The sequence below is a fragment of the Nannospalax galili genome, unplaced genomic scaffold (genome assembly GCF_000622305.1).
Source record: "Nannospalax galili isolate Female #2095 unplaced genomic scaffold, S.galili_v1.0 scaffold339, whole genome shotgun sequence".
Taxonomy (NCBI): domain Eukaryota; kingdom Metazoa; phylum Chordata; class Mammalia; order Rodentia; family Spalacidae; genus Nannospalax; species Nannospalax galili.
Window position 1 is genome coordinate 1,984,791 of NW_008344185.1, and position 27,692 is coordinate 2,012,482.

A 27,692-nucleotide genomic window follows, 5' to 3' on the forward strand; every position below is an offset into this window, starting at 1 on the left:
TTTAATCTACTGCTATGAACTAATGAACTGTCATGTTGCATTATGGAAAGAATTGTTTTCTATGTTAGAGAGCTATGTGTAAACTAGCATGACTTATCAGGTCTGTCAGAAAAATAAAAGGTATTTTAGGATTTGACTGAGGATGCCCACATGAGCAGAACAAAACACTGTACGGAATACTACAAGAATTAAAGATCTACAGCTTAATGAACCCTGTTTCAGTTTGCTTTCCATTGTGATAAACACTATTACCAAAAGCAAGTTGGGGAGGGAAGGGGTTATTGGCATACACTTCCAGATCACAGTTCATCACTGATGGAAGTCAGGGCAGGAGCTGAAGCAAGAGCCATGGAGAAACTCTGCTTACTGGCTTGCTCCTCTGGCCCAAGCTCAGCTTGCTTTCTTATACAACCCAGGACCAACTGCAGAGGGGTGGCACCACCTTCAGTGGGCTGGGCCCTCCCACATCAATCGATAATCAAGAAAATGCACCACAGACATGTTTATAGGCCAACTGGATTGAGGAAATCCTGAGACTTGGGGCTATGTCAAGTTGATAGCTAAAGCTAAATAGGAGAAGCCCAGTATTTTAAATTATTTTTTTTCAGTAACCTTTATATTTTGAATATAACTATGTTGAAATTACATTATAGATACACTGAGTGAAATAAAATTATTGTTAGTTCCATTATTTATTTTTCTTAATGTGGCTAATAAAAATATTTCTATATGTGAACTATTTTTGATCCCTCTTGTATGCTGCTGTTCAAGGTTTTTGTGCCTATCTTGACTGGCTAGGAAGGGTTAAGAGGCCACAAAGCTGGCTGTTATTCAAAGGATAGCTAGATAGACATTTGTTTCAAAAATAGGTCAAGATTGAAAAACACATTTAATGAAATATATAGATTTCTACTATAAAAACTGTTTTTGTTTTACCTGTGCCTTTTTTTCACAAAGTGTATATACAGTTTCCAAATTTGGATCATTGTGAAGTGGATGCGAATACATTCGATGCTCAAAAGCCTCTACTTTCTGAATGACTTTTTTCAGCCCTTGATCCTGAATGCCCATATCATCAATAGGATCTAATAAGGGAATACCATCAGGAAAACGCTTCTGAACTTCCTGAAACAAAATATGCAAAAATCATTTTTTTCTTTTATATGAAATTAGTAAGATTAAACTAAATCACTATTTCCTTTTAATGCTGTTTTGGTATTTTTTTCCTATGCCCATGGACATAAAAAGGCCCCTACATATATTTTTTTCTATTTACACTGGAGCAATTTCCCAGCATGAGTTCTAGAATTATAGACATATATTACACCCCCCCACACACCCCCACACATACACTCAGCTTGAAAACTCCTTTTCAATTGCTACACTATGATTTACTGTCAAAGGGATATAAAATCATTCACTAATAAATCTATCATTGCATAGTAAATCCAAAAGTTCTGGGTGTGGCATGATTTACTAATAAAATCATTACTGTGTATTAGGGTTATTGTAACATCTTACCATCATAAGTAGCCCTGTATTCCACATCTCTTATGTACAAAATTCAATTTTCAGATGAGCTTTTTCTTTTTTTGGGGTGGGGAGAAGGTATTTCTAGCCAGGGTACCACTAAGCTGGAAATCGATTTTCTTTTCATATTTTCTTTTTATTATTTTTATATGTATGAGTGTATTGCCTGCATGTAAGTGCACCCATGTCATGCAATGCCCACAAAGGTCAGAAGGTGTCGGACTCCCCTGGAACTGGAACTGGAGTTATGGACAGTTGTCAGCCACCATGTGGGTGCTGGGAATTGAACCCAGGTCCTTGACAAGAGCAGCTAGAGCTCTTAGCCACTGAGTCATCATCTCTCCAGCTCCCAAATCAATTTTTAAAAAATTTTTTGATTTGTTTTTATTTTATGTGCTTGAGTGTATTGCCTGCATGTGCTAGTGTTGTGCAGACCCATGGAGGCCAGAAGAGGGGCACTGAATCCTCTGGAACTGGAGTTATAGATGGTTGTTAGCCACCATGTGGGTGCTGAGAAACTGAACCTAGGTCCTCTGCAAGAGCAGCCAGTGCTCTTAACTGTTGAACCATCTCTCTAGCCTCTGGAAATTAGACTTTTTTTGATTCTGATTGCTAACTTCTTTCTTACATGATTACATTATAAAAGCATGAATTCAAAGAAGTGATAGCTCACTATAGGCTGGTATTCCCCTAGGAGAATTTCAGTTTTGGAGATCTTAAAGGACAGATAGAATTTGATAAGTTAGCATGCACTGGGCCCTAAGTTCTACCCTAAGCCCTATAAAAACAAAACAGTATATAAGCATAATTATTTGCTGAGTGTGACGGTTGTACCTGTAGTCCTAGCTACTTAGGAAACCTATACATGAAGATCACTTGAACCTTAGGAGTGTGAGACCAGACTGGACAACATACTGAGAAATCATCTCAGAAAAAAGAAAGAATAAAAGCGGTTAGTGGGGGAGCACAGTAAGAGTAAAAACCAAAGAATCCAATGGGTGAACAATTATTAGAATGTTGCTGTTACAAGCTAATAAAGCAAGCTGTTTCAAGAAACTGTTCTGTACACATTGCAGTTCCCCAACAGGTTTGTCTATTCAAAGGGGAGTTAGTGCCAGTACCAAGTCACACAACTTTTAGCAGGCTCATTTGCAGTTCTTCCTGTTTCTTCAAGTGTGGTGACTGACAGAAATGTCTACGAAAGACCAAGGGAAACAACAGTTTAACCTTGTTTACATAGGGCCCAAGTGAGCCTAAGTTAAGCACTGCTAAAGTTAAGGTTCAAGCTGAGGCATTTTGGGGTACTTGCCTCAGCAAGTAAGACAAGCAAGCAGCCTGATAGCCGACAAACTGAGTCAACAGAAAATTCATTCCAACTAATTTAAACAACGAAATAAAAGCTGGCACATTTCTAAAGAACAAAGCGATCAGGTTTTTTTCAGATGGTAACATTATTTACCCTAACTTAATGACCAATGTGTATTTCTGTTATAATTACGGTATTATTTTGAAGCTTCAGAAAGAATTTCACGGGAACATGATACTTTTATTTAACCTCCAATATTTGTTTTTACTAAGAGACTAGTTAAGGACAGTTTTATGTTGAAGGATTACTTTCTCAGAACACTATCTACATCTCCATAAAGAGTTTATAAAATTCTCAAGCGAATCATCCACTTTAGGAAGCCTATGGGCCCCATCTTCAAAATTCTTGCACTACAACGAAAGCAACCCATTTATTTATCATTGTTTTCCCCAATTCTAGTATAGAACCTTCATTGTAAAGTAAATGTTACAACTCATTTTCACTAACTTTTCATTTATTTCTAGAAGAAAAATTAATTCTCTAAAAAGTTATATTTCTCCCAGTGAAAATAACATTACTCCATAACGAAGAACATAAATCATGTTTATCATAAAACCAAGATTAATGGTATAGTTTTGGCTCCACCTCTAGTAATGTACTTTGTTGATGAATACAGAGGACAAATCGCCACATAGAGCTCTGTGTGTGACTACTTTATGAAGAAACTGCATTATATGTATTTACAGTTTTTCTGAAATATATTTAAAAGCACTTCAATTATCTCTAGATAAATCCCATTTATAGTCATATAAAATTTATATATTAAGTTAAAAAAAAAAACTAGCATACAAACCTGTATTGATTTTAAAACACTCTGTCTGTTGTCCAATGGCCGAAGATCTTTTGGAATGTAAAGCCTAACAGTACTGATAGCAGACAGGAGATGCACCAAAACTGGGACAACCTACAAAAAAAATTACATAATACTACAATTAAAATTACACACTTTCAAATTCTTGTCATCTTCTAAACTTGTATTCATCAAAGGTAGTTGCATTTATGGTTTGTCAGAGGCATAAGGCATAAATAATCATCTCTCTCTTACAGCATTAGCATTTTCATATACTTTCAAATTTACAGAAAACTTTGATAATAAATAAGATACAGGGCTCCCAGATAATTTTAAGATTCACTATTTACACTTTTTAAAATTGCTTTATCATGTATTCTTTCCTCTCCTTGTCTCCACTGCAAGCATTAAAAGGAGAAATCTATTGCTGGCATGATGTCATTTAATTACAGTTCACATTCAGATTTTATCTACTTTACTCAAAATCTGTATCTTTATCATCCCTGTTTCCTCCACAACTATTCCATGAATCTAAACTATGACTATGCACTGACCTACCTATGGCCATTTCCTTGTTCTCTTATTTTATCATTTTTTGAGACACAGTCTTACTCTATAGCAGAGTGGTCTCAAAGTTATAGTACTCCTTCTGCCTTAGTTTCCTAAGTGCTGGGGTTATAGGTGCTAGAGACTGTGCCCTTATTCTAGTCCTTATTTTAATCTAAAACACTTTTTTCATTTTTCTGTGTCTCTTAAGGTCCTGATAGTTTTTAGGACCTTAGTTTTGTAGAATAACTTGTTATATGGGTTTGTTAAATCAGAAAAATGTGCATTTTTGGTAGAAATAATGCTATTTTAAAAAATTAATTATATTTTATGTGTATGAGTGTTTTACCTGCATGCATATAAGCACAACATGTGTGTGCAATGCCTGTGGTGCCCAGAACATCAGATTTTGTGGAATTGGAGCTCTAGATGGTTGTCAGCTGCCATGTGGGTGCTAGGAACTGAACCTGGGTCCTCTATAAGAGCACCCAGTGCTCTTTACTGTTGAGGTAGCTATCTAGTCCCCAGAAATCATGGTCTTTACAGTCCATTGTTTAATACTGATGATATTAAGTTTTATGTTTCAAGGTGATGTCTTGTTAGGGTTTTCTATGATAAAGTAACTATTTTTCCCTTTAGAATTAGATTCAAGAATTTGTAAATACTCTATTTCTTATCAAATTCTCAACTACTAATTTTAGCAACATGAACAACTTTTGCCTGGATCAATTACTATTTTGGTAATTGCCCAACAGTGATGTTTCTTTTCTTTTAAAAAAAAATGTTTTATTTATCATTTTTATTTTATGTGTATGAGTGTATTGCCTGAATGTAGGTAAGTGCACCCATGTCGTGCAATGCACGTGGAGGACAGAAGAGGCCATCTGATCCCCTGGAACTGGAGTTACGGACAGTTGTTAACCACCATGTGGGTGCTGGGATTTGAACCCGGGTCTTCTGCAAGAACAGTCAGTGTTCTTAACCAATGAGCCATCTCTCCATCCCCCCCCAACAGCAGTGATGTTTCTAATATGATTATCCTACCTGTATACTACCTTTCTCTTTCAGTACTGTTTTAATTTTTATGTGAATATATATATATATCCCCCATATCCCCTAGCAACTGTATTTCTAAGATGTTTAATTCAAATTTTCAAGATGACATTCTGTGAGCTGCCATGGGTTCTCAATCACAAGATGTGATTTATACAAATTCTAGATGCACTGTCTAGCTAAAATGATCAATAATGTACCATGCAGCCAAGAGAGGAACAAATGTACACTTTTTCTGTATTGAAGTATATGTACTTCTTTAAAATGGTAGGAAAATTAAAAATATGTCTTTTGGTTATAGAAAGCAAGAATATGCTTTGTGTGCATGCAGATAAAGTCAACAGGCATAGGTATGAAAGAATTTCCTTCAATACACAATAAAAACTAAAGATCTGGTTCGGGAGAGAGAAATGGATAAATTTCTAAGGCTTATTCCTGTAATACACTCTTATCCAACAATTAAGTCAACTACTCTCACATTAATGACAGGAAAAGCAACTCCATTTAGGTGTCCTTAAATTCAGAGAAAGGGGATCTGAAGATTTCCCAAAGTTAGAAACATTGGTGCTGGCTGGAGCGATATCTCAGAGTACTACTCCTGCAGAGGATCCACATCAGGAAGCACAGACCTACCCGCAACTCCAGCTCCAGGGAATACAATGCCCTCTTCTGGCCTCTGTGGGCAATTGCACTGATACACATACTCAACACAGACACACATACATATAACTAAAAATAAAAACGTATCTTAAAAAAACAGAAAGTTTTTCTAAATGAGGTTAAATGTTTATAAGTCAAATGAATAGTTATCATATGAATACATAGACCTCTAAACTCAACAGGATTTAAAATTATAACATTTAAGCCTGGTATGGTAGAACACGCCTCTAGTCCCAGCACTCAGAAGGCTGAGGCAAGAGGATCTCTGTGAGAGCTCCAGGCTATTTGGGGCTACAAGGAGACCCTGCCTCAAAAAGACAAAAAACAAAACAAACAACAATAACAAAAATTCCCTCCAAGACCCCCAAAACAAGTTACATATGGCAATTTATTCAACTTTCTAACTCTCTATTTCCAAAGTGATTTATAATTCAGGTTTCTCATTATGCAACCACTAATCTATATAAATCTAAATAATTATGTGAGTACTTATCAACAATCTGCTAGAATACCAATAATGAGAAGTAGTTTTGTTTTACACATTATGGATCTTTTCATGGCTGCCATGAATCAATTTCCCCCCACATAAGCAAATGATAGTGTAGACAATATACGTCAAGTTTTAGGTTGATACATTCTAAATAAACTTCAAGCAATATATTTTCTTCAAATATAGACTATTAGCAAAGGTATTGGGTGTTTTTAAAATTTTTGACTCAAAACTTTTTGGGGGGCTTCAGTAGTATTAGGGATTGAAGTCCAGACCTCACAAATGCGAAGCAACCACTCTTATCATTGAGTTATAGCTCCAATCCATTTTTCTTTTGTTTACTTTGAGGCAGGGCCTTACCATATTACCCAGGCCTGTTATGAATTCACTCTCAGCTGGGCAGGTCCTGAGTATGTGCTCTTCTTGCCATAGCCTCTCTAGTCACCAAGACTATAGATTTGTGCCACAAGGTCTGGCATGTTTTCTTTTTTTTAACCAACTTAGTTTTATCAAATCACAGTTAAATAACTCTGAGCTACTGATTAAATTTTAGAACTAGAAAAAAAAATTGTATTTGTACTTTAATCTTCTAAGCCCTGACTAAATGTAATACTTTAATTATATGCTAAATGTTTTCTTTAAATTTATTCAAGGGCATATTATTAAGATAGAGCAAAAATCATCTTGGTAAGTACCAGCAAAATCAACTCCAGAATTCTAGAAATTATCCAAAAGCTTAAAAGGGAATTTACTCAAAGGAAAGGGCTGGCTGTAGGAATAAGCTCTGTGGCATGTTAACTTTTACTCTCTTCTCCACTTTCTGATTCCTTAGTAGTTTGAAAACCAAGAGAATACAACTGCAGTGAAAATCAGTCTGGCAGCCACTCAGACAGAATAGGACTGGAACTACTTCAAAGCCCCACGACCACTGTTATTTCACTTATCTGGTTGTTCTCTGGATGACCATATCCACAGGCTGTCTCTATGTGACCTTTTCAGAGCTTGTGCTAACAACCTGTCTTTTCCATGTGGGCATCTGTCCAAAACAATGAAGGCAACTGTTTAACATCTCAGACAAGGCTGTCTGAGAAGGCAGATGATAGTAGTTGGGACAAACAAAAGGCTAATTGTCCTAGTTTGTTTCTTCATTGCTGTGACAAAATACTCTGACCACTGCCAACTTGGGGAGGAAAGGGTTTATTCAGCTTACAACTCCCAGGTCGCAGTTCATCAGGGAGCCCAAGGTAGGAACTCAGGGCAGGAACCTGGAGGCAGGAGCTGGAGCACAGGCCATGGAGGAACGCTGCTTACAGGCTTGCTCCCTTGGCCCCTGCTCAGCCTGCTTTCTTATGCAACACAGGCCCACCTGCCCAAGGGTGGCACCACCCACAGTGGGCTAGGCCCTCCCACATCACTCATCAAGAAGATGCACTTCAGACATGGCCACAGGCCAGTCCAATAGAAGCAATTCCCAGATTGAGGCTCCCTCAACCCAGGTGTGTCAAGTTGACACGAAAACTATCCAGCACACTAATCAAAACACAAAAAATAAAAGCTAGGAAATACAACATGGGGGGGATTTGAAATGTTCACAGTTGCTTCTGGGTTAGAAAGCTACAAGAATGTACGGGTTATGTGCACGCTCAAGAAAAACCTGAAAAGTTGCCAAGCTCTCATCTCAATTTGATCAAGAGACTGAACATACAGGAAGCAAGACAAGTTACTGCCTGGCTCAGTGATAAGGCCATAATCAAAGACAAGAGAATTTAATGGTGGTGGGCAGCTGAGTAAATCTCTGCACATTTATGACTTAATTATTAAACTAACCAAGCGAGACTTTCAATGACCATGAAATTAAAACAAAGAAACAAGAACAGAATTAGTTCAGAGAAGTTATAAACAAACAACTACATGAAGTAGAAACAAATGTAAATTCCAAGGGAGTAGGGAAAATCTGACTTCCAGGTTTTTTATTACATTGCATTATTTAAAATGTCCAGATTTCAGACCTGGGAGGTGGCTCAGTCAGTGAAGTGTCTGCTGTGCCAAGCATGAACCTGAGTTTGATCCCTAGTACCCATGTAAATAAAAAGCAGGTGTGACAGCATGTGACTCTAATCCCAGTACCGGGGAGGCAGAGACAAAGAGATTCTTGGGACTTGCTGGCCAGTCAGTATAGCTGAATTTGAACTTCAGGCTCAGTGAAAGACTATCTCAATGTCACAGAGTGACTGAGAAAGACACCAATGCCAACCCCTTGACTCCATACATACATACCCCAACACACAAATACACACATATACCACATATACACACAATATACTTTAAACTGTTTTCACTGACTCTGGGGAAGTGTCAAGCAATAAGTAACCTAGAATTCATTACCTAGTACACTGATTTGTTAAACAATGAGACCTAAATTATCTAGCACACTAGGCTGTTAAACAATAAGCAACCTAGAATTACTTACTTAGTACACTGATCTTGACTATGTCACTAATTATGGATGGGCTCTATTACAAATGGCAAATTTGACTTTTCCCTCATATTTGTTAGTGAGGATACCCCTTCTTTTAGGGAAGGTAATTAAATCCAGCCTAAACTACAGCCTTCAGTGTTTACAGTCTTTCTGTTCCCACCTCAGTATTTGCACTTCCACTGGCCTTCATGCCAGTGCACTATAAACTGAAATAAACGGAACTCTAAAAGTGCTGTTAGGAGCACAAGGTCCAGTGAAGGCTTCCCTGAAAATGCTTTTTATTGAATTGAATGCAGGTCCACAAAGCATCTGGTATCAAGTAAAAGAGGTAGCCTTAATGAAACTAGGGCCTAGGCTGGGTGTGGAAGTGCACACCTTTAATCCCAGCACTCTGGAGACAGAGGCAGGTGGATCTCTGTGAGATACAGGCCAGCCTGGACTACATAAAGAGCTCCAGGCAAGTTGGGGTTACAGGAAGACCCAAAACCAAAACAAACAAACAACAAAACCAAAACTACAACAAACTAAAACCAAAAACTAGGGCCTAGACAAAAAGAAAATAGACTTCACCTAAAACGTCACTATGGCAGCCTAGATTATTTTCTTGTAAATGAGTTCTACTTTTAGTGTGAAAGAGAGCCCTAATCTATTACCAGCATCTGCCATGAGAAAGCAAGATTCCTGAGATGAATGTCACACACCTGCTATTTTGAGCATGGCAGCTTCTAGAGTCCTTTGGGTATAGTGAGTATGTGCCAAACTAGGAATTTTAGCCTCTTTTATATAGTTAGATAGTTAACAGGTAAAATAAATAGAAGGGAAAGGATAAAAGCTTCTTTTCATGGTGAAATTCTAGAGAATAAAGTAGAACACTGAAGAACAGAGATCAAAAGGTAGTAGTAGTCAGAACGTTTAATATTAAATTTTCTTTAAATACTGACAACTCCACAGCCAGTAATGATTTTCTGATCCAAAGAAGTAGCGATAGATTTTACTTTCTGGAAACCAACAAACAAACCAAGTTTGTTACTTACTGTAACAAACTTCCTAAAAGACCTAGCCAATATGCCATATACTTAAAAGTAGTATTATTATTTTATTATTATTATTTTGGTCTTTTGGAGACCAGATCTTCTTCCTGTAGGCACATCTAGTCTAGAACTCACTTTGTAGACCACACTGGCCTTGAACTCACAGAGGTACACCTGCATCTGCTTGAGTGCTGGGACCAAAGGTGAGCACCACCACGCCAAAGCAATGTTTTAAACAAAGACAATTCTACAACATGCCAAATCTCATACATCTGTTTGGAATCTCTGCAATAAGACTCTATCAGTAATTACTTTACTTATATCAATATAAAAATAGAAGACATTCAAGTTAATGTAGGGGTTGTAGCTCATAGGTAGAGGCCTGTCTAGCATGGAACATGCACAAGACCTTGGGGTTGAGCCCCAGTACTAGGAGAAAACAAGAACAACAAAATCGTACACAAACATAAATGAGTATTTCATGTGGCAAGACAAATGTTCTTTACATTACTTTTTCATTTTCTCTCTTTTGTTATTTTTTTTCAAATGTTTTACCTTTAATTAAAAGCAGGCACAAATTAAATGCCTTTAAGAAATAATTTTTCACTGTCACATGCCAATCACAATTCCCACGGGAATTAAGTAAACAACATGGATAAACATAAACTGTAACATCATTTCAGTCACAAATGATAATGAAAAACCTTAATAGTTCTGCTAAAATCTAGTTTTGTGTGAAATTTAATTATTAAATACTCTTTAGCTTTTCTCTTTGTCATTATTTACCTGGTCATAATTTAGTAAAAGAAAAACCATCCATGAACTGAGATATTCAACTGGGCTCACAGGAAACACAGAAGTTTTCTAGAACTGTCTCTTATTACAGCTACCTTGGCTCTTTGTCTTTACAAACTCTCCTGCCTCCTGTTTCTCTGACTCTTGATTCTGATTCCTTAACGCAGGAAGTCTGCCTCATTATGTCTAGGTTTCTACTTTGCACAGCAGTTTGAAATTTTTATGCAGATACCAAATGGAGTTAATTCTGTGGTTTTGCTCATTCTTTCCCTCAAAGACCTCCATTTGTCCATTATCTATTAATTGCTTATCACTATCCACTATCTAATGTAATTATCTATAGCTCTTCTATCTGTTTCTTCCCATGAATACATTAAAATAAATGAAAGAGACATTAAAAAAAAAAAACTTACCCCACTGATAGTTTACATGGTTTTAATAATGTTAAAATACCTTGAAATCTCTAACTTAGAAATGATGACAGTAAGTTCATTATAATCACATTAACAATGATAACAAATGATAATAGTAAACAAAGATCTGAAACCTATGGATGAAAAGAGTAAGTGCAAACCTGCATCTCTCCTTTCTCATCAGGCTTCGCTGGTTTTGCGGCCTCGGTGGCCGAATTCTTTAAGCTTTCCTTGCTACAGCGCAGGAGCACTTCTACCACATATAAAGGATCCAGTTCACCAGAATTAGGCTAGAAAAACAGGATGAATGAAGTCCATTAATTCTTAAAAACTGGCCCACAAATTTTAATTTACATATGTACAGGGCTTATTTCCTAGAAATTGAGTATTATGATTGCACATGCTGTGTAGTAAATGTTTATTTTGTAAAAGGAAGACTGTTTTTCTGTATCCTTCAACATGTCCCACTAGTCATACTAGTCATAAGTCTACCTCTCTAATTAAATAACATGCAAAATAGATGGAGTAGATCATCTTAACGCTCAGTATTTCAGCAGTTCCATAATATGACTTCATATCATATGACAGTCATTTTATGTCTTTTATATTCTCTAATAAAACCACCTCAAACTTTTCAGAACCAATCATTCACATATATATATATATATATATTGGTCTTTTTGAGACAGGGTCTCCCTGTAGCCCCAGCTGTCCTGGATTCACTATAGAGACCAGGCTGGCCTCGAACTCACAGAGATCCGCCTGCCTCTGCCTCCTGAGTGCTGGGATTAAAGGCATGTGCCACCACGCCTGGCAAGAACCAATCATATTTTTATTGTTTGGTTTTGTTTTATGCTATTTTTGAGACAAGGTCTTGCCACATAGCCAAGGCTAGCCTTGAACTGACTATGCAACCAACCACTGCTGGTCTTTAACTGCAGACAATTCTCTTGTCTTCCAAGTGCTCAGAGTATAGGTGTGAACCACCATGCCCAGTTTAATTACATCTTCTATGGTCAATCTTTTTCAGCGAAGAATTTCTCCTCACTTTTGATAAAATATTTCAATGATTTCTTTTATATAAAATTGATAAAAGGAAAGTTCTTTATTGGGAGGAACAAAGACCTGACTGCCTGGCCTCTACCCAGAACATCAAAAATGATAATCTGCCAATTACAGTAATGAATTCCTATCTGTAACAATCTGAAAAAAAACTATCAATTTTTTTAAACAAAAGTAATACATATTTTCAAGTACAAATGATAAACATGATAACTATTACTTTAAGGCTTTTGAGGTCAATGTTCCCAAAAGAAAGTATAAGTTTCGTTCTCTAATCAAAAAGGAAAATTGGATTTTTCTCAGAATAATTTTCCCAATTAAAAGAAGTTCTAAAACATTCATTTTAGTTTAGACACAGCAAAGGAGGACAGGTTTTTTGATTTGGGTATCCTCTAACTACAAGGATTAGGTATATATACAGCCTAGACATTACTGAGTGAATGTTACAATCAATGACTTAAACAAATAGTTATGACCAACTGTTAACTCTTCCTAAGGAGTCAACAATTATATGGGGACTCAGTAGAAAACAATCAAAACCTGAGTAGGATACATTCTACAATCTGAAGAATGAATAAATTCCAAAGTGTGAAACGATGTAAGATATTCAGGCAAAAATAACCTGTTAAAACATAAAAGAAAGGCCAGGAAGTTGGCTCAGTGGGTAAGGTGCTTGTTGTGCAGGTCTGAAAACCTGAGTTCCATCCTCAGCACCCACAGTGGAAGGAGAGAACTGACCTCCATATATGCGCTGTGGCATATCTATATCTACAAACAAACATACACGTACACAAAAATGAATAATGTGAAAAAATAAAAAAAGACATAAAGCAATTCTGTATCTATTCGATAATCTCAAACTCTGGATTATTCTATGGAAGAGTTAAGTTTCAATTGTGTAGATTTGGGTAAATTTAATATTCTCTATCTACAAATTAATCAAACATAAATTATTCATATGTCTTTGTAGTGCTACTAAACCATTTAAAATAACAGTATTTGACTAGTAATAATCAGATACATAGAAATTAAAGACACATGTGCAAACATCCAATGCTCTCTTCTGGTCTCCATGGGAATTGCATGCATGTGGTACAGGTACATAAATACTGGCAAAATACTCATACACATAAATAAAAATAATTTTTTAAAACCCAAGGAAATATCTTGTTATAACATTAAATGAAAATTTGCTATTAAAATATTTCTTAAGATCATAAAATTTTTCATCTAAATTATTTTTGCACTGTAAAAACGGATCAACATTATCTTTAACATAACAGAAAATAAGTTACTAAGTGTTCTATTTAGCTTTTCAATGAATTATTTAACTGGATTATTTTATTGGATTTGTTGAAGTTTTGTTCACATCTCAATTTCTTTGTTGTGTTATTGTGTGGGTGCATATTTTTGTGTGTGCAGGTGTGCAGAGGTCGGAGGTCAACTCTGGGTGTCATTCCTAAGAAGCTGTTCACATTTTTTGTTGTTGTTGTTTTTTGAGACAGTTCTTTCACAGTGTCTCTTGAGACAGTCTGGAGTATGACAAATAGGCTAGACTGGATGGTCAGCAAAACTGAGGGATATCCCTGTGCCTGTCTCTGCCTGCCCAGGGCTGCCATTACAAGCTTACACCATCATGCACAGCTTTGTTTACTTGAGTTTTGGGAACTGAACTCAGGTCTTCAACCTTTTACAGCAAGCATTTTACTGACTCTAATTTTACTTCTTAATCACACAAAGGAATTTCCTTAACTTCTTCACTCCCCTTAAAATGTGGCTATTTTTTTCTGTAAGTTAAGACTAAATTTAAACAAAATTTTGATTATTCTAAAATTCCAAATGTAAAACACATGAAATAAATACTGAAAATTAGAATTTAATTTCATTAAAATAATTCAAACTAGGGGGCTGGAGAGATGGCTCAGTGGTTAAGAACACTGACTGTTCTTGCAGAAGACCCAGGTTCGAATCCCAGCATCCACATGGCAGCTAACAACTGTCTATAACTCCAGTTCCAGGGGATCTGACAGCCTCTTCTGTCCTCTGCGGGCACTGCATGACACGGGTGTAGGTAGCTACATGCAAGTAATACACGCACATAAAAAAAAAAAAATCAAACTATTTTCTTTCTCAAAGTATTCTTTCTTTGTTTCTGGAAAAATCAATTGGCCATAATCATCTTTGGCTCAGCATTCTGACCTAGAGCTCAAAATTAATAAAAATGTATTTCATAGTTTTAGTTAACAGATGACTACATGTAGTTTAGTGGAAAAATTGGTTTATCAAGTAAAACAAAAATCGGAGTATGCTCCACACTAGTCTACGTTTATATATGGGCTAAAGACCAACAGAGGCAGGTAATGTTTTTAAAGCTGTCTACTTTGTATAAAAATACAATCATATTAGTTATAATTTTTCTCTATTAAAAATGTAAGATCTCAGGACTAGAGAGATGGCTCAGCAGTTAAGAGCACTGGCTGTTCTTGTAGAAGACCCAGGTTCAAATCCCAGCACCCACATGGTGGCTAACAACTGTCTGTAACTCCAGTTCCTGGGGATCCAACACCCTCTTCTGTCCTTCTCAGGCACTGTACAACATGGGTGCACTTATACAGATGCAAGCATAACACATACACATAAAATAAAAATAAAACACAAATTTTAAAAAAAGTAAGATCTTAGATTTACTAAAGTACTGGCATGGTAGTGTGGCAGAACAAGAGAAAACCAAAAACAACCCAACCATTAAATTGTATGGAAATGGTTCTAAGGGACTATATCAAATGAATAAACAGTCATGAAAATCTACTAAATTCATTAAGAACAGCAAATATTTGTGATATCTGCACCAAAACTCCCTCCTTCCTTCTTTCCAGCTCACCAAGACAGAAACTTGGTGAATGTGAATGTGATGCTCAAAACTTAAGAGGGCTCCCTCTGTCTGCAGCCCTCAGAAGGGCTAGCTTTTCAGGGGCAGGTTTCAGAATTTATCACCTTCCTCGTTACCTTATTAAGCGCTGAGACAGTGAGACTGAATTATAGGTGTTCTCTTTGCCCAGCCCCATTGGCTGGCCAGAGGTTCTATCTTGGGCAAGGGGCTGCACAAAGTAAGGACCCAATAGCCCTCCCTAAAGGCTTATAAAGTGCTGGATTCCATGTTAGGACAGAGAAGCTGAGATTTGACACTAACTCCTGCCCTCCATTTATCCCTGAGTTCCTTGAAACAGGAGTTCTTAGGGAAAAGCAACCATTGTCCTCATCACCTTTAGAAGTTAGCTCAGAGAATCTGCCTTGCAGAAGCAGATCTTAAAACACAGAAATACAGTATCTTCCCAAGGGAACTGATCCCATTTGCAACATGGGTTGTAGAAATTCAAGCACAATGGAAATCTTAATAATGGTGGAGGCGCTAAGATAATTTGTAGATCTAGAGGTCTCCTGGAGATAGGCTACATTATTGACCAGCTAGCTTTTAGGATAGAACCTGGGTTTTGCAAAGACTGCTGGGAGAAGCTCTCCAGCTAGTGGAGCTTAACTACTAGGTATGTCCAGGAAAAGATAACCAGAAACCCTTGCCAAAACCACAATCATCCCAGGTTACTGAGTGATTATGGGCTGAATGATGGTAGAGTGAAGGGATGTTGGACAGAAGAGCTTTCACTCAATCTAGCCAGCCACTCAACAAAGGAGCAAATAACAACACTCTGGAAGGGAGAGAATACTCATAATTTCTATATTATCTAAAATGCTCAATTTCCAATAAAAAACAAGACATGCAAAAAAATAAAAACAAACAAAAAACCAAGGAAAGTCAAAAACCAAAAAACCTAAGAAACAAACAAAAACCCCAGGAAAGTAAAGTATCATCTGTGCTCTATACACCAGTAAGAAAGTAGATAACATCAGTTCCCCTTAAGAGTAACCAAACTTTAAATTAAATGGATATGTCACTGCATGTTCAAAGAACTGAATAAAGGAACCATAATAAAAGGAAAGAGGAGCTAGTATAACGAAGTGACGTCAAATAAATATATAAAGAGAAGTTATAAAAAAGAATTAAAAAGAAATTAAAGTTTAAAAGTATAAAATCACTAGAATGGCCCAGCTGGCAGAAGAATGCACTCACAAACTTGAAGACGGGTAAGAGATGATTCAACCCAAAGGCTAAAAAGAAATAATAATGAAGAAAAATGAGCTGACTCTAGAGCAATGTGGAAGCCAAGAAGCCTAATAATATATGCTCAATAAGGAGTTCCAGAAAGACTGGAAAAAAACGAAAAGAAAAATTTCAAAATAATGACTGAAAATACCCAAACTTACTGAAAATATAAATTTTAATTTTTGTATCCAGAAAACTCACTGAACTCCAAGTGGGATAAATGCAAAAAGGAGAATAGGTCAGTTGTTTTAAAACTGTATGTGCTAGCCGGGTATGGTGCTGCACACCTTTAATTCCCACACTCAGGAGGCAGGTGAATTCAAGGCCAGCCTGGTCTACATACAGGGTTATAAAGCCAGCCAGGGCTGGACAGTCAAGACTTTGTCTCAAAAAGACAAAACGAAACAAAGCAACGAAACAAAGTGTGTGTATGTGTGCATATGTATAAAGGCCAGAGAGCAATGCTGGGGTATCTTCCTCAACTGCTTCTCCAACTTTTTTTTGAGACAGGGTGTCTCACGGCACCTGGATCTTACTGATTCAGCTATATTGGCTGCAGTCAGCATACTGGCTCCAGCTCCAGGGGATCCGACATCTACCTCTGCCCAACACTCAACATGCACAAAGCTGAAAATAAATAAATTTTAAAAATCAAACAAAAAACACCAGCGAAAGCCAGCATCTCCCCTAACATCAAGAAAAGGACATCCTTTACTTATTAACATCGTACTAGAAGTTCTAATGATAATTTGTCAAGAAAACATAAAAGGAATCCAGATTTGAAACGACCTATTTTTATTTGAGGACAACACAATTTTAATATTCAGAAAATCCTATTGAAACAAATACAAAAATCCAATCCACCAAGCTTACAGGATATTAGATAATTTACAAAAATTAACTGTGTATTTGCAATGAACAAACCATACTGACTACAGATCCAAAACAATACTTATCAGAATTCCAGCTAATTTTATAGAAATGGAGATGCAGATTTAAAAATTCATAGGGAATGAGAGCAAGAACAGAGGAAAGAATTCTGTAAAACAAAAATACTACCCCCCCCCCAATGGGGATGTGGTGGCACGCCTTTAATCCCAGCACTGGGGAGGTAGAGGCGGATAGATCTCAGTGAGGTCCATGCTAGCTGCAGCTACAGGGAGACCCTGTTTCAAAAAGGCAGAAAAAAGCAAGAAAAGAAAAAAAGAAAGAAAAATAACAACCCAGGAATTCAGATTTCTATATCCTTTGAGACTTAGTAGGGTCCTGGCATGAGGACAAACAGAGATAAGTGGAACAGAATTACCAATCTTATAAATCAAGAATGAACTGACATGTTAATAGATCTAGAGTTTTGACAAAGGTACCCCATGAGTTTCTGGAAATGCTGTCATTTCTAGTTACTTGGTTTCCTATTCCTGGACCTTTCCTTCCCAATCTTACCCAAACAAGAATACAAGTATACTTAAAAGACCTATTGATGGTATTGTATTCTTTCTTCCTAACAGCACTCCAACACTTTCATCAGAGGAACTACTGACCGTGCTAAGCTCCACCTCCAAAAATCTGAGGTAAAAAACCTAACTAGCCAAACAAAAATCAAACCAAGCAAACCTTCAACCAATGAACTACCTTCTACAATAGCTATTGTTTTCTAACATTTAGATTTAGCTCCTATATTCAAGACCTAAATCTTTCACTTCCCACAATTATTTCCATTACTTTCAAAGTCATCATTAACCTTTACCTAAACTGTTCTGAGACTGCTGTATTGCTGTATACCACAGCTTTTCCTTTTCTTTTCTTTTTTTTTTTTTTTTTGAGACAGGGTCTTTTTGTAGCCCCAGCTGGCCTCGAACTCACAAAGATCCACCTGCCTCTGCCTCCCAAGTGCTGGGATTAAAGGCGTGTGCCACCACGCCCATGCTTTTCTACCAATGTATATCATCAATTCTTCTATACTTTTATTAAAATTTTATTATTTAGTTAAATTGATTTATTTTTTGCATATATATGTGGGACTACATATGGAGGCCAGAGGTTGACACTGCATGTCTTTGTCCATTGCTCTTCACCTTACATACTAAGGGAAGGTTTCCTTCTGAACCCAGAGCTTGCCAATCTGGCTACTCTGGCTAGCCAGTTTGCTACAGAGAATCCCCTTTCTCTGTCTCCTGAGGCTGGGATTACGGGTGGGCTGTCACACCCACCTGGCTTTTACTCAGGTTACTATAACTTGGGTTTTCACATTTATGTAGCAGGTGCTTTACCCACTCTACAATGAATGTACTTTTTGTAGAAAGCTTAAGAATACTATGTATTTATACACAACTATAAGGTATTCACTAATTCTGCTTTATATTTTCAGTATCTGCTTATTACTACCTACCAAACAAGTGAACACAAGGATTTTGCACGTACGATCAAAGAAAATGTTATAAATGAGAATCAAATGCAATAGTAAGTATAATACCTCAAAAATAGTCTTATAAATTAATAATTATTAATGAAGAGAATTTACTGAAAGGGGGTGGGACTACATAAGAGAAGTTCCTCAGTGGAATGACAAATCATGAACCAAAATATCTATTTTAAACCTATAATCTTAACTGTTTTCCTACAACAAACATCAATATCTCAATACCTTATGTATTTCAAGGCTAACTTAATTTTAAAGCTTAATTCTTAACTACATCTATACTTAGCTGGAAAAAAGAAGTTAAAGACACTAAAGTCATGAATCATCTTAATTTTTAATTTAAGTGTTTTATTATTTTTATTTTATGTGTATGCGTGTACTGCCTGCATGTAGGTAAGTGCACCCATGTCATGAAATGCCAGCAGAGGACAGAAGAGACTGTTGGATCCCCTGGAACTGGAGTTACGGACAGTTGTTAGCTGTCATGTGGGTGCTGGGATTTGAACCCGGGTCTTCTGCAAGAACAGTCAGTGTTCTTAACCGCAGAGCCATCTCTCCAGCCCCAAGACATGAATCATCTTAAATACAAACTCTACATTTTAAAGATAAGAAACACAGGCATGGAGAAACAAAACATCTTGGCTTAAGATCCCTTACTAGCCTAACAAGTAGTACCTACTATAAGTGGGGAAAAAAAGGTACAATGGCTGAATTAATTTCAAGAACAGTTACCATTCTAATACATTAATAAGATCATATAAGATGTCACATAGTAATAATTCCAAATTACTCAAATTAATAGTAGTCAAAATCAACTTTATTACTGCCTCCATTTCAACAGAACTAAAATAAAAAAATAATTGACCCGTTCCTGTAATTTCTTTTCTTCATATTTCTACCCTATATCTAAATCCAAATTCTAGTTTACAGTGTCAGAAGCTATTTTTTAATAATGTTCCATTTAAAGAGCAAAACTATCAAAGAAGAGGAAGAGGAAGTGGAGGAAGAAGAGAGAAAAGAGAAAGAGGAAGGAGGAAGGAGAGGAAGAAGAGAAGGAGGAAGAGGACAAAGAAAAAGAAGTAGATGAATCTAAACTTAATGAACTCAGAGAAGAAATGGAAACTAATGAAATTAAAAGTTGGTGGGAGGTGCCTATATCACTTCAAGGGTAACAGTTTACCTTAACGTTTGACTTTTTTGAGAAATTCACTACTACTCCCCAGCCAAAATCATCTCCTTCATTTTTCACCTGAAAATAAAGCAAATAAGCAAAAATAACATTTATATCCAAAATGCAATTATAGTCTTCTAAACCTATATTTTAGGCTAATAAAGATTTTTAACTTTACTAATGTTTTTAAAAGATTACAAGATACTAATCCTATAGCAAGGGTAAAAAAAAAAAATCAACACCAGATTTCTTAGGTCCCTAGACCTGCAATAAGAAGAATCTGGCAATTGGCAAACAAATGCTAAGCAGGACTCTATACTTGTTCTGAGAATATTTTGTCTTTTATATCTAATGAATCTGAGACTAAAACTGCCCTATTTTTAGAAAGCATTTCAAATTTAAAAAATTTAAAGAAGTGTTAACCAAAAAGCAGTCCAAATTAGGGCAATGTGAAGCAGGTAAGAGAGATGATACAGACCACATATTGTAGCAGGAATTGTTTTTCCAAGGTAAATAACAGGGTCTTACCTAATATGTTTTAAGCTATGGTAATATTCAAAAATTTTATGTAAAAATAATGACATACCTTTACCAAACGCCCTGGCTGTAGAAATGGTAAGCAGTATTTTGGTTTATGAATATATTCTTCAATTTCTTTACCCAGCTTAGCAAGCTGCTGTCTAATCTTGTAATAGATGACCACACTTTCTTCATTGGGAATTACTATTTTATTGTACTGTTCTTCTGAGTTTTTTACCTCTGTAAATAAAACACATTATGCTGTGAAAAAATCTTAAATAAATTATACCTAAGACATCTACACTTTCCTATTATGATTCCACAGAAGAAAATCAGTTCATATAGATTATTCTAGAAGGCAAGGATTATATAGAGGAAGAGTCTTCAGAGATGATGATATGGTATTGAGTCTAGTTTACTTCCTCTGCACTAAGGTTCACTTTTTCTGTCTCTTCTTATAGCAATAACCCTCTGTGTTAATCTGTCTCCCTATTCTACACTTTTCGTGCTGACCTCCCTTTCTAAATCATTCCATCACGTTTCCAACCCATTGTGAACTTATTTTTGTTATGGTAAAATTCACATAACAGAAAATTTACCATTAGTGATATTTAATATGCTCACAAATCTAGAACTTAGTATCAATATACTATCATTTAAATACTTAAAATTGATGGACATTTGTATCACTTCTGCTCTTTGGCTATTGTCCATGGTGCTGTTTGCCTAAACACATTTTCAATTCTTTTTGTTACACAACTAGGAATGGATTAGCTAGGTCATATGGTAATTCTACATTAAACCTAAGGAACTGTCAAACTATGTGCATAGTGACTACACCATTTTGTTGTTTACCTTTTGTAAAATGTACTCATTCCAGTTGCGTTTTTGTTGTTGTCTTCAGATAGGGTTTCCCTGGTATAGAACTCACTAGGTAGACCATGCTGGCCTCAGTCTCAGAGATCTGCCTGCCTCCTGAGTGGTTGATTAAAGGCATGTGCCACCATCCCCGGTGTGGAACGATTTTGAATTGCATTTCTCTTGATTATTATCTTTTTTATTTTTTTGGTCTTTTTGAGACAGGGTCTACCTGTAGTGGGGCTGGTCTGGAACTCACCATGTAGACCAGACTGGCCTTGAACTCACAGAGATCCTCGAGTTGCATTTCTCTTATAATGAAAGATGCTGAACATCTTAGTATAAGTTTTAGGTCACTCATAGGGATTGACATTTATGTATTTACTTATATTTTTACAGAATGAACAACCCTAAGTCCTTGCACATGCTAGACCACTTAATCACTGAGTCACACCCCTAGCCCATTTGTCCATTTTTAAATTCAACTGTCTTTTTGTTGAGTCCTATGAGTTCATTATATATTCTGGATACTAGATCTTTATTAGATAGATGGCATGTAAATAGTTTCTCTCGTTTATACTCATTTGATAACTTCAAGAACAACTTTTTAATATGTTGAAATCCAGTGTTTCATATATGTATTTGTTCATACTTCTGGTGTTATAACCAAGAAATCATTGTCAAATTCAGGATTATAATGGCTATGTCTATGCCTTCTGAGTTTTCTAGTTTCAATTCTTCTATTTAGAACTTCAACTTTGAGTTCATTTTTGTTCACAGTTTGAGGGAAGGCCTGAACTATGTTCTATACTTATTCTGTTGAAAAGTCAACAGATAACAGATACACAAAATTATTTCTGTATTCTATCCTAGTCTTTGGATTTATAATGAACTTCTCTATTTAACCTGAGTGCTTCAGATTAACTTTTATCTATCTATCTATCTATCTATCTATCTATCTATCTATCTATCTATCATCGTCTATCTCTATCATCCATCCATCCATCCATCCATCCATCATCTATCTATCCATCTTTATTTTGTGTGTATGAGTGTTCTATCTGCAAGTATGTAAATGTGCCATATGCAAGCAACATCTACAGGCCAGAAGAGGTGATCAAAACCATTGGAAATGGAGTTATGGACGGTTGTTAGCTGCCATGTGAGAACCATGGAATCCTGGGTTCTCCCAAGAGCAGTCAGTGCTTGTTAACTGCTGAGCCCTCTTGCCAGCCAAGTACATCAAATTTTTAACATTAGAAAAAAAAAAAAAAAAAAAGATAACAGCATACATAGCTCACAAATCTTTCCCGAGATTAACTGAACAAGATAGAGTGTTCCTAGCTACCAGCATAACAGGAAGAGTATTTTGATGTATTATTAGTAATTTTACTATCTTCAACATTTGTACAGACTGCTCCCTGTGACTGCTGGTCTTTTGTATTCTCTGAGTATAACACAACATCCTGGCTGGGGTGATGTCTCAGTGGGCAAAGTGCTTGCTATGTGAGCATGAAGACTTGAGTTCAGATCCCCAGCACCCATGGCTGGTACTTCTGTAACCCCGGTACTGCTGCAGTGGGGACAGATGAATCCTAGAGGCTCAATGGCTAGGCAATTTAGCGCAAAAAGTAAGTTCCAGGTTCAGTGAGAGATCCTGACTAAAAGGGTAAGGTAGGGCCAGTTAGGTGGCTCAGTGGGCAGAGAGGCCTGCTGTTAAGTTTGATGCACCGGAGTTCAACTTCCTGGGACCCATATGGTGGAAGGTGAGAACTGACTCTCATAAGTTGCCTTCTGACCTCCACACATGTGCCAGGACATGCGTGGGCCCCACCCGCAAGGTAAGTAAATAAATGTAGTCAGGGGAAACAAAAGCAAAAATGAGGTGAAGGGCGAGGTGACTATTAGTGGACAGGTGCTTGCTACACAAGCATAAGGACCTGAGTTTGGTTCTCCAGCACCCACATAAATAGGCTAGTGATATGGGAGGTGGAAACAAGATCACTGGGCCTTGCTGGATACCAGCCACACCAGAAAAGCATGGTCCAGGTTCAATGAGAGACCCTGTCTCAAGGGAATGAGGTGAAGCATAAAGAGGATACCTGACACCCCCTTTGATCGCTACATACGCGCACCTGCATAAACACATACACCCTCCCCCCCAAAAAGCTAAAGGTCAACAGAGGAAGACAAGTCAACCACTGGCCACAACATGTACATCCGTAGGCAAGCACACCCTTCCATACATGTGCACAAACAATACACACGAAAAGTAAAAATAAATCTACAGAAGAATACTAGAGAAACTGAAGTCATTAAAATCATATACAAGGGCTGAGTTTGACATTGTAAGGCCTTCTCAATTGCTTCTCCACCTTTTTTTGACCAAGGGTCTCTTAGTGAACCTGGAGCTTCCTTGTTTCAGCTAGACTGGTGGGCCAGTGAGCCCCCAGTATCCTCCCATCTCTGCCTCTTAGCACTGGAATTATAGACACACATCCGTTGCCATGCTTGGCTTTTTAGGTACATGCAGGGGACCTGAACTCAAGTCCTCCTGTGTGCTTGCTTCAAAGTACTTTATCCAATGACCCAACTCCCCAGCCCTAGCCTTTTCAAAAAAAAAAAAAAAAATTTGTACTACCTCTCTCAAGTTGCCCCAAACTTGGAATCATTCTAACTCAAACTCCAGATTGTCAGAATTATGGGCCTGTACCACCACACCTGGACTCACACTGTTCTTCATGTTGTAAAATGATCCTTAAAAGGAAACACTTCCTAGCTTCTCTTTGGCATACCCAAATATCCACTACTGCTAGGCTTTGGGGTCATAAGTAAACTAAGGGCTCCTTGAATATAAACACTGTGATACTGTGACAATCAACCTGACAATTTAAGAGACTAATGGCTATGCTGCATGTCCAGCACGGGTAAGACACAGGGTGATGCAGATCCCAAGATGGAAAAATGAGAAGAGATGATACATGATTTCACTATGCCACTCAAAACAGTGTGCAGTGAAAAACATCAATTTCTGAACTATTTCACTTAAAATTTTTGCTACAGCTAAGAATGAATAAATGAAACTGAGCAAAGTGACAATGTGATGAGGTTGCAGGGTTACTGCATCTCTTATCAGATAATGGGGGAAAAAAAGGAACTTCAGTCTAAGAAGCTAGTTTCACTGCAAAGTAGAGGATCTTATGGGTACTGCCATGAAGAACCCCAGTATTTTAAGAATTAGTATGTAAAAACACAGCTATACACTCTTAGTTTGCATCCAAGTTCTTCCTTTAGAGAAAAGAGGCTTGCTGGGATTCAGTGAGCTTTACTTAAAAACTGTAGAGAAGGGGGCTACAGAGGTGGCTCAGCAGTTAAGAGCACTAGCTGTTCTTCCAGAGAACCTGGACTCAGTTCCCAACACCTACATAGATGTTAACCATCTAAAACTTCCTTTCCAGGGACTGATGCCTCCTTCTGACATCCGCAGGCACTGCATAACATGGATGCACTTACATACCTGCAGGCAAAACACTCATACACATAAAATAAATAAATAAACTGCAGTGAAGAGTGATAGAATTCTGATTTCTAACACCAATCTGGCCTCCACATGCACACTCACACCCCACATGCACATTCACACAAAATTTTTAAAGAATGAACAATCTGAATCCAGCTACATCATAGGGTTTTAGTTTTCCCTCCATCTTCTACTGTACATGAAATATTTTCTATATAACTGCAAAAGAGTAACATAAGTTTAAAGAGTGGCTTGTCACAATATATAAAGGAGAAAAGTAGAGAGGGAGAGGGAAGGAAGGCCAGGAAAAAGGAGGAAGACAGGAAGGAGACAGGCAGAGGCAAGTATATCAGTACATAACTTTGCTTCTACTTGAGTTTTCACACCAGTCTAAATGCTGGTTATGTGTAAGTACAGATATCTTATGCAAGGCCTAGTGCTAAATGCCTAGAAGTAATTATTTAATTAAAAAATATATATTTATTATTGTTATTTTATGTGTATGAGTGTATTGCCTGCTTGTATGTGAGTGCACCTATGTCATGCAATGTCACGGAGGTCAGAAGAGGGCATCGGATTCCCCTGGAACTAGAGTCAAGGACCATTTGTAGCTGCCATGTAGGTGCTGGGAATCGAACCCAGGTCCTCTGCAAGAGCAGTTTGTGCTCTTAACCACTAAGCCATCTCTCCAGCCCCAAATCCTTAATTTTTTAAAGAAAATATTTTACTTAAGTGTTTTGCCTGCATACATGTGTGTGCCTGGTGCCCATGGAGGCCAGAAGAGGGCTCTGGATCTCCTGGAACTGGAGTTAAGGACATGTGTTAGCTGCCATGTGGGTGCTGAGAACTGAATTTGAATCCTCTGGTAAAGCAGTAAGTGCTCTTAAACTGATGAGCCATCTCTCCAGTCCTCTTAATGTTTAATTCTTTAAAACTACTGTAATCTTTAAACTGATACAGTGAAAACATGCGAAATTTCTATAATGAGGCAAAAATTAATGAATTTCCTACTGATTTTAATACATCCCTCATTCAAGACCAAATTCAAAATTCAAAGTATACTTAAATCCTGACCTAAATCAATATTATATAGTTCTTGACAACAAGAGAGACTCCTTTAAAATAAATTAAAATTCCCTGAACTAGAATCATACTTTTTCCTATCTCTTTGCTAAAACCACTTATTTTGGTTTTTCAACTTAACAAAAACTAGAGTCATCTGGGAAGAGCAAACCTTAGTTGAGATAATGCCTCCAACAGACTGGCCTGTGGACATGTCTATGGGCATTTTCTGATTGCTAATTGATGTAGAAGCATCCAGTTCCCTGTGGGTTGTGCACCTTGCCTGGGCAGGTGTCTGGTCTGTGCAAGTAGCCGAGCAACCTAGGGGAAGCAAGCCATTAGGCAGTTCTCTGCTTCAGTTCCTGCCTTGGTTTCTCTTAATGATGGATTTTAAGCTGTACGATAAAATAAGCCCTTGGTTTGGTCAATGTTTCATCACAGCACAAATTATGTAGCCTCAGAAAATTAATGAAATGTAGACTGATCTGAAAGTATACACTTGCCACCAGTTTTTGAAGGTGTGTTTTAAAAATTAACAACTTTACTTCTGAAAATTCAAGTGAGTCTTAAAACCAACTAGATGGCTCAGTGGGTAAAGGTGCTTGCCTCCAATCCTGATAGATACGCTGCGTTCAATCCACAGGACTTATCTGGTAAAAGGAGAAAACTGACTCCCTCAAGTCGTCCTCTGACTTCTACCTGTGTGCCATGGCACAGGCATAACCCTGCTCCTTGCTGGTCCAATGCACAGACACACAAGCTCTAAATAGATGTAACTAAAAATAAATTTAAAAAATTAAAGCACCCACATGGCAGCTAACAACTGTCCATAATTCCAATTCCAGGGGATCCAACAGCCTCTTCTGTCCTCTGCGGGCACTGCATGACACTTACCTACATGCAGACAATACACACATACTTATAAAAAAAAAAATTTCTGTAGCCCCCTCTACATAGAAAAATCTGTAAAATGATGTCAAAGCTCCTTCCAGTTCTATACTGAAGAATCTTTTTAAAACTAAGACCAGAAATACTTAAGGATAGAAGAAACAGTTATGCTTTGTCAACCAGGTGCTGGTGAATACCTAAGAACACGTGTACATGTGCTTGTTTGTAAGGAGACAGAATAAATTTAACTTGTGTACATTTTCTGATCATGGTGTCTCCCCTGCCAGGTAAGTATAACTTGTGTACATTTTCTAACTTTTTAATCTAAGGCAGGCACATAACTCTTCATTTAATCTTGGCTACATTAAAACTGAGTGGGAGTGTCCTATACATTAGTGATAGGAAAAAATCTCTAATTTCCCTTTATTATTAAATAAATCATGGTGCATTTATTTTAAAGTCAGAATGAATGAGCTTGTAAATGTAAAGCATTTAACATAAGGTTAGGTATAGGGTAAATAGTCAATAAATGATAATAATTGTAAGTACCACAATTAGTATAAAACTGCCTATCTGGTTTTATGTTAAGAAACAAAATGGAAGAACTATAAAGTGTTTAACTGTGGTTGTGTAGATGTCTCTGCATATATTAAGAATTAGATATTCTGGGGGCTGGAGAGATGGCTCAGTGGTCAAGAACACTGGTTGTTTTTGCAGAAGACCCGGGTTCAAATCCCAGCACCCACATGGCAGCTTAACAACTGTCTGTAACTCCAGTCCCAGGGGACCCCACAGCCTCTTCCGACCTCCTTGGGCATTGCACAACATGGGTGCACTTACCTACATGCAGGCAATACATGCATACACATAAAAAATAAAAA

The 27,692-nt window shown here is 37.2% G+C and overlaps 1 protein-coding gene and 1 long non-coding RNA gene across 3 annotated transcripts in view; one reads left to right on the plus strand and one right to left on the minus strand.

Annotated features, from left to right (window-relative positions):
- The window catches only part of Mtrex (Mtr4 exosome RNA helicase), an 87,667-nt gene that overhangs the window by 22,375 nt on the left and 37,600 nt on the right, over positions 1–27,692 (minus strand). Inside the window, exons 17-21 of the mRNA XM_008840387.3 lie at positions 20,551–20,723; positions 19,974–20,042; positions 11,315–11,443; positions 3,690–3,800; positions 937–1,125 (exon numbers count right to left, since the gene is read on the minus strand). Coding sequence (XP_008838609.1) covers positions 937–1,125; positions 3,690–3,800; positions 11,315–11,443; positions 19,974–20,042; positions 20,551–20,723 — 671 coding nt within the window. The remainder of the gene's footprint in view (positions 1–936; positions 1,126–3,689; positions 3,801–11,314; positions 11,444–19,973; positions 20,043–20,550; positions 20,724–27,692) is intronic.
- On the plus strand, positions 17,693–19,967 carry LOC115071592. Of its 2 annotated transcripts, none has more exons than XR_003850690.1 (3): positions 17,693–17,945; positions 18,743–18,834; positions 19,717–19,967. It is a non-coding gene; the product is annotated as an uncharacterized LOC115071592 (long non-coding RNA). The 2 variants fall into 2 exon arrangements; XR_003850691.1 differs by having other exon boundaries at positions 19,761–19,967.